Source organism: Leguminivora glycinivorella, chromosome 21 (genome assembly GCF_023078275.1).
Source record: "Leguminivora glycinivorella isolate SPB_JAAS2020 chromosome 21, LegGlyc_1.1, whole genome shotgun sequence".
Classification (NCBI taxonomy): domain Eukaryota; kingdom Metazoa; phylum Arthropoda; class Insecta; order Lepidoptera; family Tortricidae; genus Leguminivora; species Leguminivora glycinivorella.
The window spans coordinates 13391877-13413777 of NC_062991.1; the positions used below are offsets into that span (position 1 = coordinate 13391877).

Consider the following 21901-nt stretch of genomic DNA (forward strand, 5'->3'; position numbering starts at 1 on the left):
GACACAATTATAGGCTAGCAAAAAAAAACTACTATCTTTTACCCGCTAATTCAAAAAATGCTCTATACAAACTTCCACCCTCCCATTTCAGGGAAGTGAGGGGTTATAAAGAGACAAAAAATAGCCTATCTCACTCTCCATTCCTTCAACTATCTCCACTTAAAAATCACGTTAATTCGTCGCTCCGTTTTGCCGTGAAAGACGGACAAACAACCAGACACACACACATTCCCATTTATTACGGGCCTGTGCCTTTCGAACGGATGAACCGATTTAGATTTCGTTTTTTTGTTTGAAAGCTGAATTAGTCGGGAGTGTTCTTAGCCGCGTATGTTTGATGTAAATCGATCCATAATGTCGGGGTTTTTTTTTTTTCAAAATTTAAATTTTGTTGGTTAGGTTACTGGCGCATTGCATTAGTTAAGACCATATAAGTATGCCTACATATAAGTATATCTACATATAATCTAGATGTTTAATAATATAGGCCTAATGTCATTCATGCTTGACTAAGTTGCGGTTATAATGAGCTATGAAGGTTGTCCAGTGTCGAGGACAAACATATAGAATATCTGTATGTAGAAATCTGAATAAAGATGAGAAAAGGACAATAAAAGAATAATTAAAAGCATTAATTCAAGTGCTCAACCCAAGGAAGTGTTTTTGATTTTTTTAAATATAATATTAATAGAACTTCTCTCAGATCATCATGTACCTATACATATATTGGTACGAATATTTTTTTTTTTACTTTATGTTATTGATTTCCCAATGTTTTTTTCTGTTGTGATATTGTATCACGTTTTTCGAGTAGTTTCATGTGCTCTGCCTACCCATTTATGGGATACAAAAAACTTAGAAACGATAAGAAAGCTACACCACCTTCAAGAACTCCAGAAACATGAAGTCATTTAGGCCATTTTTTTCCAAGTTTGCCACCCAGCTCTTTCAATCCTAACTCCAGGAGAAAAAAAGTGTCCCAAAGTTTTTTTCCCATTCCGTTACCATTTTTTCATACATTTTGTATGGCGGTAACGAAATGGAAGGACTGAAAAATGTATGGAAATCTTGGGACATTTTTTTTCTCCTATCAGGATCGAAAGACCTCGCGATTCTGAGTATGAATCGCGTAAAAAATACCCATGTTACAAAAAAAAAGGGGAGGGGGACAACTTTAAAAAAAAATGGCCCATTTTATATTTCCGCCAAAGAAAACTTAACCTACGATACTACTCCCTTGCAATACACATAATCTCCATGAATGCAGAAACGTTGTGAAATCACAAACAGATGAATCATACGTATATCGTCACTACTTTAAAAAAAACTTGTATCTCCGTCTGTCAATGAAAAGAAAATTGTAGTAAAGTATGGAATGCATATAGACTTAATGCGTTTTAACTTTGAGGAACAGCGTGAGATACGAGATTTTTTAAAGTAGTGACGATATGTAGCCGTTAATGAGCTATTTCATAATATAAATATCCATATGAATGAAACTAATGCTGCAGCGATTTGAATATCACAAAGATGACAAACTAGTGTGTTGTGCGATTACAGTCACCATCAATAATAGCGGGAGCGATTAAGGGACCCACAAACATCTGATTGACAATGTGTTCGGGCGTGTTCAGATTTTTGAATTTTGAACGCCCCGGCTCTTCGATATTTCTGATAGCGACTACAATTACTGTATTGTAGTCCTCAGTACGAAGTAATGACTTTTAATGAACATTTTATTCGATAACATGACGTAACGTGAACGTTTCAGCAAAGACATATGTAACTCCGTATAGACGGATAAAATCTAAGAAAAAACGTAACTCAATGCCCTACAGAAAAAGGTACGGTGGCCTAGATGGCGTTACACCTTTGGGGAACGCTCGGCTAGATGGCGCTAATATTAATATTAGACTTTTTAACACATATCAAGCTAACAATATGGGCCAAATTGTCAAAACTGAGGTTCAAAAGTTTTAAGCCTGTGTCGAGAGATGGCAGTCTATGCACTGTGATTACACATTTTACTTTGACAGTAACTCTCTATAATACTTGATCCTCTTTGGTTTCAGTAAGCCAAACCGGTCGTAAGCGTTTCAGTTAAGGTTTTCCCAAACCTATCGACGCGGATTCGGCTCTAGCCGAAAAAAATCGCTCGTTAATACTAACGTACGTCATACGAAGACGCATACGTGTCGTGATGTCGTCGTTTTGAACGCATTCGTACGCATGTTCATACTAGAGATGAGTCGAATATTCGGTAAATATTCGGCATATTCGCCAAGATTTTCAATGATCGTATTCGGCCGAATAATTCGGTATAATTGCCGAATATTTACCGAATAAACAAAGTAAATAACCATTGAAGATCTTACGTATTCCATTGGATAATAAGCTCCTATTTTAGTAGCTTTCTATATGGAACTACTAAAAAGAGATAATTAATAGTAATACCTATGCGTCAAAATATAAATACAAAAATTGTTTTATAAAAAAGTTAAAAAACCGTAGTTTAAGAGTTGAGAAGAGTTCAGAGTTATTTTAACTAAGTACATTTTAGTTATCCACTTAATCATAAGAACATAGTTGTAGTATGTATAACCATTATCAATCTTTTCATAGTTTTAATCTTAACATTCGCTTTAAAAATATGGCGTAACCGAATATTCGGCCGAATATTCGTATTCGTCAAAGTCCATATTCGGCCCATCTCTAGTTCATACTAAGCTGTTTGGGGAGACCTTTAATCTATGAATGCAGGAAATCCTGGAAATCATAAACGTGCAGAAAATTATGATTAATACGATACGAATGATATGCCTAGAAGGAACGTGATGTATATGATAACCTCTTTTTACTTCTTGACAACATTGTAGTTTATTAGTTTTGACTCGACAAGGTGGAAAGTCGAAATAGTTCAATAGGAGCAAATAAATACTTGTAACTATGTTAATATAGATAAAACAGACTGATATTAAATTAACTAATAAACTATCAAGCCTCCGAGCTCATATATTAAACCCGGCAACCTGGAAATCAAGAGTGAACAGGCATCTTCTGGGCGAGCTCACTCCATCGTAGGCCACGTCTTTGTCTTTGGCTAGTCTGTGGCCAAGAGTAAGCCCATCTATAATTAAAAAAAACTTAATTTAGCAGGTTCCAAAATATTTATAAAATGTAGACCTTTTATGTAAGTTTTTCTTAACAGGAATCGTCGATAACAACAGTTTTGCTGTGGAAAATTTAGATTCCCATTCAAAAATCTTTAAACTTTTTTTTCTGTAAACATTTTGAACTTTTGATATAAACAATTTACGTATTACAAAAATGTTATACAAAGTCACAGGAAAACAAATCGAATGACGTCGTATCTTTCTCATATATATAACTGCATCCTTTTTTCTACATTTATTATGACTATAAGAACTAATATATTAATGGATATTAATCATTTAAAGTTAGGATGATTATAAAGTTGAAAATGAAAAAAAGCAAGTCAGTCACAAAATACATAAAGAGTTTTTGATAATCCACTACACTAATAAAATATTAAATCCCATCTTATATCCTCGAAAACTGTTAATACTTAAGTACATACACAAGTGTTTTCTAATCACAACAAACACAATGTCCAAATGCAATGACAATTGACATGAATGACATCATGTATTTACCTACATTATCAGCAGCTAATAGTTCATTGAATCAATAATACATTACAAATCACAGCGCGTCAATAAATTAGCGATACACAAACAGTATTCGAATCACTTGCCGAAACTAGTATTGTCTTTACTGTCTGTACTGCAAGTAGTGGGGACGTTTATCGACAAAAAGAGGCCAAACCTTTTTTTTCTTGACCAAAGCATGAAACTTGGCACAGTTGTTCCTTATATCAAAATAAGCCGATTAAGATCGGGAGCCTTCGGGAGCCTCCCCCTGGGGGCTCGGGAGGGGGGGTCAAAGTACCGCTTCACCCGGCTTGCTTTGAAAAATTCTAACATACCCCGTTTAGTTCATAGGTCATGTTTGGTATCGTTTTCGAGTAAATCAATAACGTAGAATTCATTTTTGGTACTAACATTATAATTTAATGGTAAATAAAATAAAAAAAAATGAAAAGTTTGAAATTTTCATCTATGATTTACAAATTCAAGTCATCATAAATGTCAAACTGTTTGCTTTTTCTACAAATAAAAAAATATGATATGAAAGCCTATTTAATATAGATTATGAATAATATAACTTTTACCCACCTTTACTAACGTTAAGTTTTAGAAAAAAAATCTTTAAGCCGCGCGGCGTCCCGACACCGCGAGCGTAATTTTAAAATGCCTTTATTTTAAAAAACTCTATTAGAACCCGTTTAGCTATTAGGTCATGTTTAGTATCGTTTTCGAGTAAATAAATAACGAAGAATTTAGTTTTGGTACTAAAATGACCATTTAATGTTAAATGAAATTAAAAAAAAAAAAAACTGTGAGTTGCAAATTCAAGTCACCATAAACGGTTTGCTTTTTCTATAAATATAAAAATATGATATTAAAGCCTATTCACAAAGGATAGTACGCGTTTACCTACGCGAGCTTATACGGTGTGCGGGGAACGCGCCTCTTTCATATATTTGATCGCCAGTATCAGAGGTGTGTTAATGCATAAATAGAAAAAGATTCATTATTATTGACTCCGGTGTCGACAACGGCAACACTCGGGTCGGGCCACACGATCTAAAGACCGACTGTACCTGTTATTTATTCATTGTAGTGAATCCTGTAAGAAATTTATATAATAGTATTTTATGCAATCGTGATATAATACAAAACTTTTCAGTCGAGTACCATGTGTAGTACGGTACGAGAGTGAAAAGCTTAATTATATCACTATTGTATACAATACTTTTTCTACGAGTCTATCTTCATCATCAATGGACGGAAATATCACCATTCATGCAAGTTAAAATTAATGTCAATAGAGTCGTTCACCGTTGTATCAACATCGAATTACCTAGCAACCAATTGTTTGTAATAACCGTCTCTGATTGGCCGATAACGCGACAGATAAAAAAAATGTGTTTCAGATGCAGGAAAATTTGCCAGATATCGCAAATTAGTATAGAAATTGTATGAAGATCTATTTTTGAAATTATTATAGTTAACTAAAGTCAATTATAATGAGCTTATTATAATTGAGTCGGAACTGCCATAGAGTATCCAACACTGAAAAGTTAGCACTTATAGTTTAGTCTGTGGTGTCCTAATTGACAGATTACTCATACTCATACTATACATTCCCTTCGCAGAGACATAGCTGGGTACATATGCAACTACATACCTCTACCCTCTTTATGCAGTTGCATCGGTGTTTGCAACCTGATTTACATTTACATCTTGTAACTTATAAGCATATACTGGCCACTTCAGTGTTGCCTGACTGGGATGGAAGGAAGAAGGAGACGAATGGGTACCACACTACCCATTCGTCTCCTTCTTCCTTCCATCCCCAAGAAGACGGACTTGGCAAATTTTGGTGTGGCACCAACGCCTGACTCCAAACAAGAACGCCCTGAGTCCCATTTCTTAAAACTGAAAGTTACAAGTTACAAGCGGAAGTCTCTTTGCAACTTGTCATATTAGACATTGACAACCAGTTGAAAATTGTAACTTGTAGCTTCGAGAAATGGGCCCCTGGTACACTGTGCGCAGTATATGCTGATGCAAGGCAGCCTCTGAAGGAGGTGTGTTCTCCAATTGTCGATCTTTTCTGGTACCTAAAGAGGTAGGTACTTCGACCACTCATTCACCGTTACGCAACGACTTGGTCTGAAACAATATGTGCATTATCATTTTAGAGTCTCCAACTATCAAATTACAACTTTTTGGTGGATCACGTAACCTTCAGTATTACCCACTTACGTTACGTATCATACAAAATTATTACAAACTTTAGTAGAATCTGATTTGCCTCTGATATTGCTCCATCTTGTTTGACACCTTGGGTGGCCTGGCTAAGCTTCAAAGCCAAAAGAAAACGTTTCTAGATTAGACATAGTATGGGATAGGTACGATAAACGCAGCTTGAAACGATCAACAAGGGAGAAACATGGCCACCCAAGACTTCAAACTATTACGAGATGGAGCAATATCATAGATAGGCTAATCAGATTCTACTAAAGTTTGTAATTATTTTGTATGATAGGTAAGTGTGTAATAGTGAAGGTGATCCACCAAAATGTTGTAATTTGATAGTTGCAGAATCTGTTTAAATAAAATGACAATGCACATATTGTTTCAGATCAAGGGTCCTTACGCAGCAGTGAATGAGTGCCGGAAGAACCTCTTTACTAGAAAAGATCGACACTTGGAGAACATACCTCCTTCCGAGGCTGCCTTACTTCATCATATACTGCCATTTGTCTAAGACTGGGGCTAAAGACATGCCAACCACACCCTTGCTGCCGACGCATTAGGACACCACGGACTCCACTGCCAGTCTAGTGCTGGCCGAATTTTGTGACACGCTGCACTTAACGATTTAATCCGCAAGGCTCTCGGCACAGCGAACATACCGACAACCCTCGAACCTGTCGGCTTGTCAGCAGCAGACGGAAAGCGGCCTGATGGTTGCTCGCTTTTGCCTTGGTTTCTGGGACGACCCTTGGCGCGTGACCTGTGTGGATACCTTGGCTCCGTCCAACGTCTAACGTTCGGCCCAGAAACCAGGGACTGCTGCTGCAAAACGCCCAGTTTAAACGCGCAAATATGCATTTTTAAAAAGAACTACATATTTGCGGCAATTGCATTTGAAACATTTGGACCATGGTCATTAGACACCAAGCAGTTCGTGAAGGAAGTTTCCACCAAACTTGTCTGGGTGTTTGGTGACATACGCATAGGCTTTTACATCATATTTTTTATTTAAAGAAAAAGCAAACAGTTGACATTTTTGTTGACTTGAATTTGCAAATCATAGATGAATATTTTTTTTTTATTTATTTACCATTAAATTATAATTGTAGTACCAAAAATAAATTCTTTGTTATTAATTTACTCGAAAACTATATCAAACATGACCTAATAGCTAAACCGGGTCTAATAGAGTTTTTAAAATAGAGGTATTTTTAAATTACGCTCGCGGCGTCCCGACGCCACGCGTCTTAAAGTAATTTTTTTGTCGAACTTAACGTTTGTGAAGGTGGATAAAAGTTATATTTTTTATAATCTATATTAAATAGGCTTTCATATCATATTTTTTATTTATGGAAAAAGCAAACAGTTTGTCTTTTATGATGACTTGAATTTGTAAATCATGGATGAAAATTTCAATTTTTTTAATTTTTTTTAATTTTACTTACCATTAAATTATAATTTTAGTACCAAAAACGAATTCTACGTTATTGATTTACTCGAAAACGATATCAAACATGACCTAATAGCTAAACGGGGTCTAATAGAGTTTCTAAAATAAAGGCATTTTAAAATTACGCTCGCGGCGTCCCGACGCCGCGCGTCTTAAAGTAATTTTTTTGTGGAACTTAACGTTAGTAAAGGTGGATAAAAGTTATATTTTTTATAACCTATATTAAATAGGCTATCATGTCATATTTTTTATTTATAGAAAAAGCAAACAGTTTGTCATTTATGATGACCTGAATTTGTAAATCATGGATGAAAATTTCAATTTTTTTATTTTTTTTTATTTTATTTACCATTAAATTATAATTTTAGTACTAAAAACGAATTCTACGTTATTGATTTACTCGAAAACGATACCAAACATGACCTATTAACTAAACGGGGTAAGTTAGAATTTTTCAAACCAAGCCGGGTGAAGCGGTACTTTGACCCCCCCTCCCGGGCCCCAGGGGGGAGGCTCCCGAAGGCTCCCGATCTTAATCGGCTTATTTTGATATAAGGAACAACTGTGCCAAGTTTCATGCTTTGGTCAAAAAATTTAAGGTTTTTCAATAAACTCCCCAGCTAAAGCCACACAGGCGACGCACGTAAGACGCGGAACGGATGCCCGTGCCGCGCCGCCCGAATGTAATTTAAAAAACGTCTCCTCAGTACATTTTGTATAGGAAAGACGTAATACACTGGCGTCAGCTCCGCGTCCTACCACGTGTGTCGCCTGTGTGTGGGTTGCCCCTAAGGTGCAGTAGGTTCCAATCGGAGCTTTTGATTATTTGCATCGTTTCAAATCACAATTTGAATCCTGAATAAATGACTATACCGCGGATTATGCGACTATACATAATTTACTTTGACAGTAATTCTATATAATAGGCTAGTTTCCTACTAGTCAAATCGGCTTCTTATTAAGAACTGTCAAAACGATTTGCTAATATGAAATTACTATGAAATACTGAGGAGTGACGTCACGGTCAATTCATTTACTTTATACCTTTCTCTTTGTTTTATTAAATAGAAATTATGTTTAAACATAACTATCCATCCATATTTTTCTCCTAATTATGTGGTGCTTTATTTCGTGCACTGTATAAAATATTTTATTTGAAGTATAGGAAACTAGCTTATTATACTATATCCTCTTTGGTAAGTATAACAGAGCTCACTTGCGTTTGATTTAACTATACACAGAACACACAGACACAGATTGTTAATAAGTCAAGTGTTGATGGGTGACCTTTCACCGGATGATAACAGAAGAGCTTTACATCCTATTTCTGAACTGGAATCCTTTTGGGAAACTTTCCATTCATAATAAATGTAATCAAATATCGATTGGGTAGTAGATCAAGACATATTTTTTTTTTATCTTATTTATTTTATAAGCCATACATCTAATTTGATTAAGTCGGCTTTCAAGACATTATGTTTGTTGTAATTCTTAACCCGTGTAGTGACGGGTTAAGAATTTCACCACCCCTTTTCTTCCCGTGGGTGTCGTAGAAGTCGACTATGGGATATGGGTTAAATGGGGCTTTCTTTCCCATAAACTTTTTGGTCAGAATTTCGTTAGTCATAAGTTGTTATTCATATATTTTGTGGTCATAAACATCACTAGTCATAATTTTTGTTACGAATAATGCTTAATGGTACTAACATTAACAACCCATAATATTGGATGCCATAACCTTAAAAGTCATAAAGTTGATGAGTATAAAATTGAAAGGCATAACAATAATTATCCAGAAATATTACTAGGCATATTTTTTGAAGCCCTACTGATTGTTCTGCAAACAGTTTTAAGGCATAAACCTCATAACCCCTTTATTGGTAGTCCGCATTTACCTCGCGTCCATTAGAACGGAAATAGGACCCCTGCCCCCCTTCTACTCGTTGACGAAGCCGAATACTACAAAAATCAGCATGCAAAGGCAGAAATGGCGGGAAAATCAGTGAGCTCATTGAGTATTTTAATCCTCATTTCTCAGCTAGGTTCGCTAGTTACCTTGTGTCATTCAGAGCAAAAATAGGAGCCCCGCATAGCGAGGCTCCGTCGAATCGCTGGCGGGGCCTAATACTTTTAAAAGCAACATGAAAAAATAAAACACATAACATGTAAAAGACGAAATGGCGGGAAAATCAGTGAGCCCAACGAGAAAATTTTCATTTCTCGGGTAGGTTCGTTAGTTACCTTGTGTCATTCAGAGCAGAAATAGGAGCCCCGCATGGCGGGGCTCCGTCGAATCGCTGGCCGGGCCTAATATTCTTAAAAGCAACATGAAAAAATTAAACACATAACATGTAAAAAACGAAATGGCGGGAAAATCAGTGAGCCCAACGAGAAAGTTTTCATTTCTCGGGTAGGTTCGTTAGTTACCTTGTGTCATTCAGAGCAGAAATAGGAGCCCCGCATAGCGGGGCTCCGTCGAATCGCTGGCGGGGCCTAATATTCTTAAAAGCGATATGAAAAAATTAAACACATAACATGTAAAAGACGAAATGGCGGGAAAATCAGTGAGCCCAACGAGAAAATTTTCATTTCTCGGGTAGGTTCGTTAGTTACCTTGTGTTCCTTATAATGAAAAATAATATAGATCCCATTGAATGTTATGATTAAAGTTAATGTGGACAGTAATCATTATTACTTGCGAAAATATACTTTACGACAATTATGACAAACATGTATTGTTTATTGCTTTCAACATTATGTCCATAATACAAAATGCAATTTGATTATTATGCCAAACAATGTTTATGACTAACAATAATGATGACTTGCAAAAATCTGACCTCCAATTTCTGACATTCAACTTTATGACTAATGATAATATGACTATTAAAAACTATGACTAACAACGTTATGGATTGTAAAAATCGGACTAAAAAAATTATGGGAACCAATAGAGACCCGGGTTAAATTGTAGCGTAGGCGAGAGGCTGGCAATCTGTCACTGCAATGCCACAATTTGGATTTCTTTCAACCCCTTTTTGCCAAGAGTGGCACTGAAACTTAGTAGTTCATGTGCTCTGCCTACCCCTTTATGGGATACAGGCGTGATTATACGTATATGTATGTATGTATATTTGTTGCAGACAAAATTTGGTTGTTCCATACATTCCGACTGTCATGATGCCGCTGATTTCTGAGCAATTCCTGTTAAGCAATCACGTCTCCGATTTGGATAAAAATTGGTAGACTGATAAGAGTCCATGATGCTGAGCAAGATCCACTAGGTTTCCTAAAATGTCCTAGGTTGACTACATAGGACATTTTGGGAAACCTAGTGGATCTTGCTCAGCATCATGGACTCTATCAGCCTACCAATTTTTATCCAAATCGGAGACGTGATCCAAATGTACAAACGTAAAGGGAATTGCTCTTCTATGGAACTGCCAATTTTTTTCGCTATTTCAGCATTGGAGCCATACTAACAGTTGTTCATTGTGACCTCAAAAATCACTATGCAAAGATTAAACGGTCCTTTTTATTTCATCCTGTATAGTCTCTACCGGTATTTAAATGTAAACAAAACCCTCAAAAGTCTCCTTACACCTAACACAAGTTGAGGGTAAAATAAAATAAATATTAAGAAGTCAGGTCGCTTAGTGACAATAGTGACATGATAGCTTGTTTTTTTTGTTGGTTAACTGACGAATGTTGAAACTAACCTGGACAATTTATTTCTTTATTCTTTGCAGAGAGCAGGTGTGTAGGATTTATTATCTTAACATTCTTACATTAAAAAAAATGACTGAGTGATAACCTAAGGAACGGCTACCTTGGCGAGTGTAAACAAGATAATTTAACGACATCAACTAACAGCGGAGTCGACAGATGAATGGCAGTATAGATGCGTTAACCTCTCGACCGTCGTATGCTCGGGTAATAGAACGTCTTAGATATCTGTAGGCCTAGCACATGATTGCGCGAGAGTATGTAGCCGTGAGATAGATGAGATGACATGTAACTGTATTAATGAAATAAGGACGGGTAGTCTATCTCGCGACGATATACTCTCGCGGCAATCATGTGCTAGGTATACTGGCTATTATGTGACACACGTCACGACTCCGTCAGATCATAGATCATAGAACGTCTTGGAGTGTACTAACTAGCAGTATGACGATATCTGCCTGTCAATTAGAAATAAAATGTGCCAAGGGCGAACAACTTGCAGGACGTTATAATATAATAATACTAAAGCCTCTTTATTCCTTACAAAAAAAAAACCTAGCATAGTTTAAATAATCATTCCATAATTAAATATAAATTTTTAAATTAACATTCCTTGTCATGCTTTTAAATATACAATTACAATTTAAATATTATTTCATTAAGTATTGATTGAGAATAATATTTAATTTAATTTGTACATAATTATTAATTTATATCTGTATTATTATTTTGTAAAATATTTATTTAAGGACCTCTCTACGAGTGCCATGGAACGAAGTATACTAAAAAATAAGCGCGTTACAAAACACGGAGAAACTAAAAAGCCAAAAATAATAAACCTTTGAATTCAGATTTCTTATCGTATTGCAATAATCTAAACATCCAAATTATAAACAAATCAATTATTTTTAAAGTCGGTACCAGACCTGTTTGCCCCTCCCAACCATACGCAGGCTGGCCCCGCCTTCAAAAATAATTGATTTGTTTATAATTTGGATGTTTAGATTATTGCAATACGATAAGAAATCTGAATTCAAAGTTTATTATTTTTGGCTTTTTAGTTTCTCCGTGTTTTGTAACGCGCTTATTTTTGAAGGCGGTTTTATTTTTTGTTAAAAAGTTTATTTATTTGTTGATTTTTAGTGGTTCCTAGTGATATTATATGTATCAGTCTGAATATATGTACAGTAGTAGTACTAGAGCCCACGACCAAAACCATGTCTCATAGCAATACGGCAAAAACCCTATAAAATCGTTAGATTGTATGATTCTGAACCCGACTAGGTGTGTAGTAACGGTCGAAAGTGTAGCAACTGCGTGGGAGGCCATTTCTGCTGTGTCAAAAAAAAAGGCAGTCGGTATTATAGCAATACGTCTGATAGTGAAAATGTACATAGATTTTATAATTGTATTACGAAAAAGTTTGTTTTCAGACATTTTGCGCGTAGCACATAGCCTGAGCGCATTTTTGAAAATGTCAACAAATTTAGCCGACCTGTATCATAGCAATACGGATAATTTTTTTTTTAACTTTTCGTATTGCTGCCATGATTACCAAAAACCTGTTTTCAGACACTTTAAGTGTAGCATATACTCCCATGGATGGTATGAAGACGAGGGACGATTTCAGTTTTCGTGGTTCTCTGGCAACCAACTACCCAGTGGCGTGCACAGAGTTTTGAGACAGGGTAGACAAAAATAAGTAAAAGCAATTAACTTACCAAAAATGCTGCTGCATGCATAGGTATTGATTTCGTTGTAAAGTGGGTTAATTATGACGTGGTGATTAACCACCTCAAATATCCGAAAACGGGTTGATTTTTTGAACAAACTCCAATTTTTTTAAATGAAAAAAAGCTTTGAAATATCATTGCTTAACACACACCACAGTACAACTTTCACAGCTTAAATCTTCAATTATATTGTTAATTATTCCTATTTAAACACTTTTTTTATTCGCCGACACACGTTATCACATCGACACAACAAAACGATTTAAACAATGGCGGGCCGGATGCATAAAAACTGTAACTGTAAACTAGTGTAAACAAACCTGCCCTATGAACCTGCCCAACTAAGGTAATCGACAAAAAAAAATAGTTTCGTATTTGCTCTCATTGCCATAAGTAATGCTAATTTTTAAAGTGGTCGCATAATCTTCGAAACTCGGAACTATTCGGGAACCTTCGGGCGTCGTAGTCGCGTCAAGGATTTAGTTTAGAGTAGGTATTAGACAATGTCTTAGGCCTTTGTTTGTGTGCGTTACTTTTAACAATGTGTGCATGTCTTTATAGGAACTCACACAACACTCTATAAGCGTAACTACAGAGCTCTACGCACGCACACAATTAACGTTTTAGACCGAAATGTTTACTGTCTTTGCCGTGAAAGGTACGTAGCGGAGCTAGTGTCATCGTTTGCACATCGCATCGTTGCGGTGCGATAATGATAGATGGAGCCATTTTATACATATACATTTGAATTATTTATTTTGGTTCACATGGACAATGTACTTATAATACTATGAAACATGAATTTAAAAGGCCAGATATGGTAATTGCAGCAGGGTAGGCAGTGTCTTTTTGTCTTTATGAAGTGCACGCCACTGCAACTACCTGAGTTGAGCAACGTTATTTTGGACGACAAATCATCATCCACAACAGGTACAGTTTACATGGCTTTTGCTGTTACATGATTTTACAGAAGAGGACGTTGAAGATCTCCCGAGCGACGTCGAGAGTGATTTCGAAGACGACGATTCCGAATCCGACAGCGATTGAATACGAGAATATTTTGTAACTTTGAACAAACCGTTTTTTTTTTTCAACTTCATCCCAGTTTCCCTTTGTGCGATTTATTTCAGTCCTTCAACTTCAATGTTACGGTTTCGGGTAAATTCTTAGTTAATTATCATCTAATAAATTCAGGGTCGCAACGTATTCATTGGTTTGTAACAGAGAATTCAAGATGCCTCAATACGATTTTTAAATGATATCTGAGTATCGAAAAGTTGTCTGATAGAGAAGGTGCTACACTTAATTTGTCTGATATAAATTTTTTGCACATGTGGACAACTTATTTTATCATGTCCAACAATTTTCAGACATATTGCTATGATACCGATCGGTAAAATTTGTTAACATTTTCAAAACGGTCTCAAAATTTAATGCGTTCACATTTCCGTCTGAAAATTGTTTTGTTCGCATCAAATAACCAAAATTTACTAATAAAAAAGATTTTCAGACGTATTGCTATGAGACATTTTTTTTGTCTCATTTTTAATTTTTTTAAGTGATTTTACGGGTTTGCGCTACACCACTAACGTCTGAAAAATATGTTTCCGGTATCTCAGAACTATCATTCAACTACAGTCTGCAAATCAGACATATTGCTATGATGCAGTTCGGTAAAATTCTTTGACAATTTTGAAAATTCGGTCAGATCAAACGCTACGCGGAAAATGTCTGATATTGGTATTTTCGAGTTCAGGATAATCGTATCTATCGATTTGATGCGGTTTTGGCTGTATTGCTATGAGACAAAAATTTTGGTCGTGGGCTCTTATTCTATAGTGAAAGAATTATCCTTTAACTCCTAACCATTGAGGAGTTGACCTTCCATCATCAGCTCAGCCACATAAAATTACTACCGTCAGGCGTAAATACTGGTGTACCTTTGAAAAATACACTAAAAACCTTACATGTGCCTATAACATTTGAAGAGTTCCCTCGATTTCTCCAAGATCCCATCATCAGACCCTGACTTGGTCCCAATGGGACCATCTCGGGGTTATACCCGTTCGATCAAAAAAAACATTTTGAAAATCGATCCACGATTCTCGGAGATATCCAGTAACATACATACAAAAAAAAAAAAACATTCAGTCGAATTGAGAACCTCCTCCTTTTTTGAAGTCGGTTAAAAAAAAAAAAAACATTCAATCGAATTGAGAACCTCCTCCTTTTTTGAAGTCGGTTAAAAAATAAGCAGAAGAGACAGACATCGTAATACAGACATAAGAAGGAAAACAAACGTAATAGACGCTCTACAACACTGTAAAAAGCTAAAATGGAAGTGGGCAGGCCATGTGGCACGAATGAACCAGGACAAATGGGCGTATAAAGTAACTACGTGGCCAGGACCACTCGGTACACGATCTCAAGGAAAACCGAAAGGACGATGGGCTGACAGAGATGACAGTTAGAGCAGCTGGAAAAAACTGGATTCTAAGGGCAATGGATAGAGAAAATTGGAACGATATGGAGGAGGCCTTCACTCGTAGAGAGGTCCTTAAATTGCAGGACGTTATTGTCCAGCTAACTGATTTGGGTTTGGGTCTCTTTAGTTAGGCTTCTGACAGTTCTGACGGACACGTGGCGCGTATCACTGCAGCTTAGCCGAGTCGGACATATTCTGTCCGACATGACCCTCAGTGACGTAGTAAGGGACAGTGTAACCATGTACGGCAGGAATGCAGTCGGCAATAATGTCGCAATTCAATACTGCTAACAGTAATGCTGGTATATCGTGAATCCGAACGGAACCTTTACAGGCAGTTTATAAACTGCACACTGATAAGAGTATACCTAAATCGTAGTATTATAGTATTGTTTGTAATAAACCACTATCTTCTGAACGCGCCCCAATGATAAAGACCTTTTTTTAATTATCACAAGGTCTCAATGCCCTACATTCACTCTTGCAGATAATATACTCTCACCCCTTATACCTACAAGTGGCGTGGCGTGAAAATTTTCTAAAGCCGGAGGGTTTTCGGATCTGTTTTGTATCGACTTCTACAGATACTGGAGAATTTTAGGAAACCCGTAGGGAATCGAGTAGTATCGACGCCCCGCCACTTTATACCTAATTATAACACGCTTACTAGACTATACTCTGTACTTTTACGTATTTAAAATTAACGTTTCGGGTAGTTACATTTGGCTCCGGTTACTGCTCTGCCGCACCAACACCGGGAAGAAGTGACGTCACACCTTGCCAACCAGCGATAGCGGATGCCACTCGTTCTAAAGCGTCTTCAAGTGAATGCGAGCTCGATCTAAATTGTTCGGACTTACTCCTGAGATCTATATTTTAATCTTTTCGGCTGCCTACCCTACATTTGTATTTTTTTTTTTTAAAGTAATTTTTTTGTATTATAATTTTTATTTTTGAAAAGATTGTTTTATTTATATAGCTAGTAAAGAACCTAACGTTTCATTGCATGCATTTTATTTTATTTATTTTTTTATTTTTTATTTGTCGGTTAACCAACCAAATTCAGAAACCAAGCGGATCTGTCACTGAGCGACCTGTATTTAACCTTCTTATTTGGTCGTATAATATTTTCATTTACCATCAGTTGGCATAAGGACTCTTTTGAGGGTAGACTTTGTTTACCATTTATTAATTAATTTAATCACCTAAAGGAACAGACTATAGTACAACTTTAAAACTGTCTTTTTCCAAGAAACAAATCGTCACTACTTTGAAAAAAACTTGTATCTTCTTCTGTCAATGAAAAGAAAAATGTAATATGTATGCAATGCATATAGACTTACTGCGTTTTAACTTTGAGGAGCAGTGTGAGATACGAGATTTTTTCAAAGTAGTGACGTGACGAAATGTCAAAATGGCTGGCAAAGACCAATAACAATATAAAATACAAACCAAAGTTGAGCATTTCTTTTTTTTTTGCCACTTTTATGAAGTGTGAAATTTTTGAAAAAAAATATGCTATTTCTACTCAGAATTCAGAATTACTAGCCTTTTCAATCCTAGTAGTTAAAAAAATTGTCCCATACGATTTTTTTCTTATTTTGTTACCATTTTCATTTTTGTTGGGGTCAAAAGAGGAAAGTCAAAACTGAAAATTCTGGGACACTTTTTGTCTCGCAGTGAGATTGAAAGTACTCGTGATTCTGTCGAAAAATTTCTAAAACAATAAAAAAAAATATTGGCAAAAAAAAAAGAAATCCGCAGTTATAGTTCTGCGAAATTCGGTGTAATAATGTTGTCTCAGATTTCTCAGAATGTTAGTTTTCTGTCGAAACTCAAGCAGATTCGATGCATATTAAACATGTAAAGTCGGGTAACTGGTATCCTGATGCAGACGCTCTTTGTCTGCGTCGGGATACCTACATCGGCATCGCGCGTGCTCAATGAAAATGCTCCTCGTTACGGAGCGCAACATGTCGAGCTATCTTCGACAATTTTAAATGAGTTACCCGATTTTACATGTTTAATATGTCAGTGTCTCACGGTAGTTTTATAATTAGAATCAAAGATGCAAAAAAAGCTTGTTCCGTTTTGGAAAAATCCGATTTCATTCGGGCACTAGTGTTAAACGGATCTAAACATAATTTCATCTATATTTCTAGAATATAATATGACGTAGGCGTTGATATAGTATCAGCAGAATAGTATTGCTGTGAATTATTTAGTACATTATTATTGCAATGTGTTAAACTAAAGACAAGTCAACTATTTTTTTTTTATTATTATTATTATTGGGGACACCTTACACAGATCAACTTAGCCCCAAACTAAGCAAAGCTTGGAACAAATTATTTTAACAAATATTTTGATTCGTGTTTTTTAGGGTTCCGTAGTCAACTAGGAACCCATGTCATGTCTGTCCGTCCGTCCGTCCGTCCGCGGATAATCTCAGTAACCGTTAGCACTAGAAAGCTGAAATTTGGTACCAATATGTATATCAATCACGCCAACAAAGTGCAAAAAATAAAACGCTGTTTTGACTGGTTAAATGCGTTCAACCCATTCAGGCCACTAAATTCTTATCTTCACTATGACTTACCTGATCTGTTATTTTTGTTTGTTTAATAACTGACCTGCTTGAAAAACAATTGTTAAGATATTAAGGCCATTCACACACTGACGCCGTAACGCCGCAATCTGCCGCATAAGCATGCGACTAGTCGAGTACATTTTTTTTAAATGGCGTAAATTGTGTCCCACTGCTGGGTAAGGGCCCCCCCTTCCTTTTTCCACTCCTCACGGTTTGATGCCCGCTCTTGCCAGTTGCAACTACTAGTAGAACAATAGTTATTTGTTATACAAGGGGGCAAAGTTGTATTTTAACGCCGAGTGTGGAATTGAAAAACGAGCAAGTGAAAGGATTCTATAGTTGAACCGCGAGCGAAGCGAGTGGTTCGAAAATAGAATCCTGAACTTGCGAGTTTTTTAACACACGAGATTCGAGAAGTAAAATACATTTGCACCCGAGTGTAACACAAAACTTTTCCCTTCACGATAGCGAGGAAACTACAACGCAAAAACAGGTGGTAAATCATGCGTTTATAACTGCTTCTTTATTCAGTAGTTCCACAGGTGGTAAATCATCTTTATTACTAGATTCACCTACTTTTATCAACTTTAAAGCAGTTAATTTGACTTTATTCAAGGTCAAATTACTTTTGACCTATGCCGGCTAGTGGATGAAATGCGTTTTTACCCGCTGGTATTAAAGGACAAAACCCGTGTTTCCGAGCTAGTGAGGGGAAAATTAAATTATTTTCATAGAAAATATAATCCTTTGAAATGGGTGGGTTTCCTAATTATGATTCATTTAATTGGTATTTGAGATAGATGGTCATTAGAGATGGGAAAGGGAAACCCCCGTTAATGATGTGTAATTTAACTAATACATCTTTAACCCCCGACGTAAGTTTGATGTGTCTGTCTGTCTGTCTATTTGTGTGTGTGTCTGTCTGTAAATGTCTGACATGTCACATGTCATGGCATCGTAGCTCCCGAATGGGTGAATCAATTTCGATTTTTTTTTGTTTGAAAGCTAAATTAGTCGGGAGTGTTCTTAGCCATGTTTCATGAAAATCGGTCCACTTGACTATATTGTGGTTGGGTGTCGTAATTAAAATTTTGAAAAAACCCCGACCATAGTGGACCGAGTTTCATGAAACATGGCTAAACACTCCCGACTTACTCAGCTTTCAAGCAAGAAAAAATTAAATCAAAATCGGATCATCCGTTCGGGAGCTACGATGCCACACACAAACAAACAGACACGTGAAACTTCTAACACGTTTTGAAAGACGGACAAACAAACAGACACGCACACTTTCCCATTTATAATATTAGTATGGATGGAACTTTATACATTTAACATACATTTTAATACAGACTTGTACTATGCAAATAAGCACAAATAATATTTGTTAATGATGAATTAATGAGTCATCTGCAGACAATAAAAATATGTAAATTAATTCTTGTTTACCCTCATGAGTAAATAACTAATTCTTGTTGAACTTATTGTTGATAGGAGGCAATCAAGCGGACAGGTTGCCTGACAGTAAGCAATCTCTGCGCATGGACACCCGAAACACCAGAAAGGTTAGAGACATTTAAGACGGGGTAAACATTATTAGCAACATTATTAAGGGGCTGACACACAAACTACAAGTGTTTGTCAATAAGTCCCTCCAGTCAATCCTCCGAATTCTCTGGCAGAAAACCATAAGAAATAAGGAGTATGTGTCGACATCCTCCGATCGCCCAGGTAGCGGCTCTGTGGAAATGGAGATGGATACATGCGCGGATCCAGGGGGGGGTCAGGGGGTCATGACCCCCCTGGAGCCTAAGTTGGTCATACAAATAGACCACGTGACCCCCCCCCGGGGGTCCGGGCCTTTACCACGTGACCCCCCCCTGGGCACGAAGCTGGATCCGCGCTTGGATGGATAGGCCATACCCTTTGAAGAGGAGCGACCAACAGCACCAGTATCACGTTTAAGTGGTGGCCTCGAGAAGGGAAGCGAGCCCACAAACACCCCGTACACACCTGGAGGCGAGCCCTGGACAATGCACAGATGTCATATATACCATAGATCACACACCTGCGTGTCAGAACTCAGTGAAATCGAGTGTCGTTGAGAATGAGCTGAGGAAATATGGACTGAGCTGGAAAGAGGCCAATGCGGTGGCCTGTGGCGGTGGCTCAAGATAGAAAGACGTGGAAGAATCTTGTGGAGGCCCTATGCACCTATGGGGTGCCTTAGGACATTCAACAACAACAATAACAAAACATTATTAGCAAAAGGTCATCATCATCATATTCTTAAGAGCCAGGCTTGTGTCTGTGGAGTAAACAACATTCCGTTCTTTTTTCTGCCGCTTTTTTGAGGTCCTGATATGTCACTATGTTGGTTGTTTTTTAATGCACGCCTCAGTCATCCCATCCCCTGCCTCGTTTGACAAGTTTTTAAGGAAGCTACTGATAATCAGTCTGCTGGAGTTATTTGGTGCTGTCACTTTTTACACCTAACTGTCCGGACGGTCAGCCATCTAAATAGCGGACTGACCGATAAGAAAAAATATTGACATTTTGCAAGATTAGGATTAGACAGAATTTTATGACAGATGCCATAAAGGTAGTAGGTAGTTAGTGCAGATTTTACTAATTTTATACATACAAAGATTCTCTTCGGGCTCAATTTTTGACAGCGCCTGCACTGACGTCACTTGCTATGCTCAATCAAGCCAGTAGGCCTAGCATATGATTGCCGCGAGAGTATGTCGCTGCGAGATAGATCACACGTCTTCTTCTGACTGTATTAATAACATAAGGACGGGTAGATCTCGCGGCGACATACTCTCACGGCAACGGTGTGCTAATCCTGCAGCTTAGTATAAGTGCATGTTTTTAAACACATTCACTGCAGTAGGGGGTTTAAAGACCTCTTACGAAGTATGGTTAATTAGGAGTTATGTTGATTGCTGCAACAAAGGTGTTAAAAGTAAAACGTCAGTAAACAAGAACACTTTCTTACAATACTGAACAAATAACATACTCATTGTTTTTTATAAAATACCAAAAAGGGGGTAGATGAAAAAAGTAACAAAGTTTGTGTTCTTAGCTGTAGCTCCGTGTAATGAATAACATTCTAGAACCTTTTAGTTTCTTCAAATAGAAACATAACTTGTATTTCTTCATGTCCATTTAAACTTTATGTTTCTTCAAATTGGAAAAGTAGTCCTCTTACTTAACATAGATTGCCATTGCATTCAATGCAAAACCTGTTCCATCCTATTTATGATCTTGACGTAACATATAAACATACCGGATACCTATAACATAATCACTCCACAAACGTAAAACTTGTGGGTATATATAAAACGCATTTTACACTAAAACTCGATAAATTCGCGTGAAAAACACATGATTGACTATTCAGGTCATGAAGTAATTAATTTACAACGAAATACTTACTCAATGCCAGTCAGAGTATCTTCATAGGAGAGTATTTTGATGAAAAATTGGAGCGAACGAACAACACAAACAAACACGCGAAAGTTCGCAAAAACTTACACAAAACACGTTATTGTTAGGGAATGTACAACTTTCTTATTGTATTGTTACACAAGCTTTGTGAACGAAAATAAACACAGGACTTTAAAAGAAAAAATAAATTAATAAAAGAGAAAACGACCGAGCATATCGCACACATAAGTACGCGAAGTAAATAATGCCAATGTTGCCATTGCTAAGGTATTGTTTCCCAAATTTCCCTATAGCAGAGAGCTTCGGAACAATTCAAAATATTTATTTTTGTCAATGTATTTTGAATCGAGTTTTTAAAGTAGCATATATTATAACTGAACAAAATTATTTTATCATACATTGAATAGCATTATTATAAATAAATGAAAAGTGGAACATCCGTTGCAGAAACAGATAAAATCATTCTCGTGCAGCCCACCGTAGAATATAAAATTTGGTAATAATTCTTGATCCCAGATCAAAATACAAATCAAAATACAATAGTGGGGTAAGGGTTAA

General features: G+C 36.7%; 1 protein-coding gene across 2 annotated transcripts in view; it reads right to left on the reverse strand.

The window, feature by feature from the left end:
- Window positions 1-21535, reverse strand: part of LOC125237516 (dual serine/threonine and tyrosine protein kinase-like) — a 60118-nt gene extending 38583 nt beyond the window's left edge. Inside the window, exon 1 of one of the 2 annotated variants that reach the window (XM_048144638.1) lies at window positions 21332-21535. Coding sequence is in view for 1 of the 2 variants with exons in the window: in XM_048144637.1 (XP_048000594.1) it covers window positions 12804-12820 (17 nt within the window). In the remaining variant the exon portion in view is untranslated. Of the gene's footprint in view, window positions 1-12803; window positions 13495-21331 lie in introns of those variants that run through there. The other variant, XM_048144637.1, reaches the window with a different exon arrangement.
- Window positions 21536-21901: the final 366 nt, after the last annotated feature.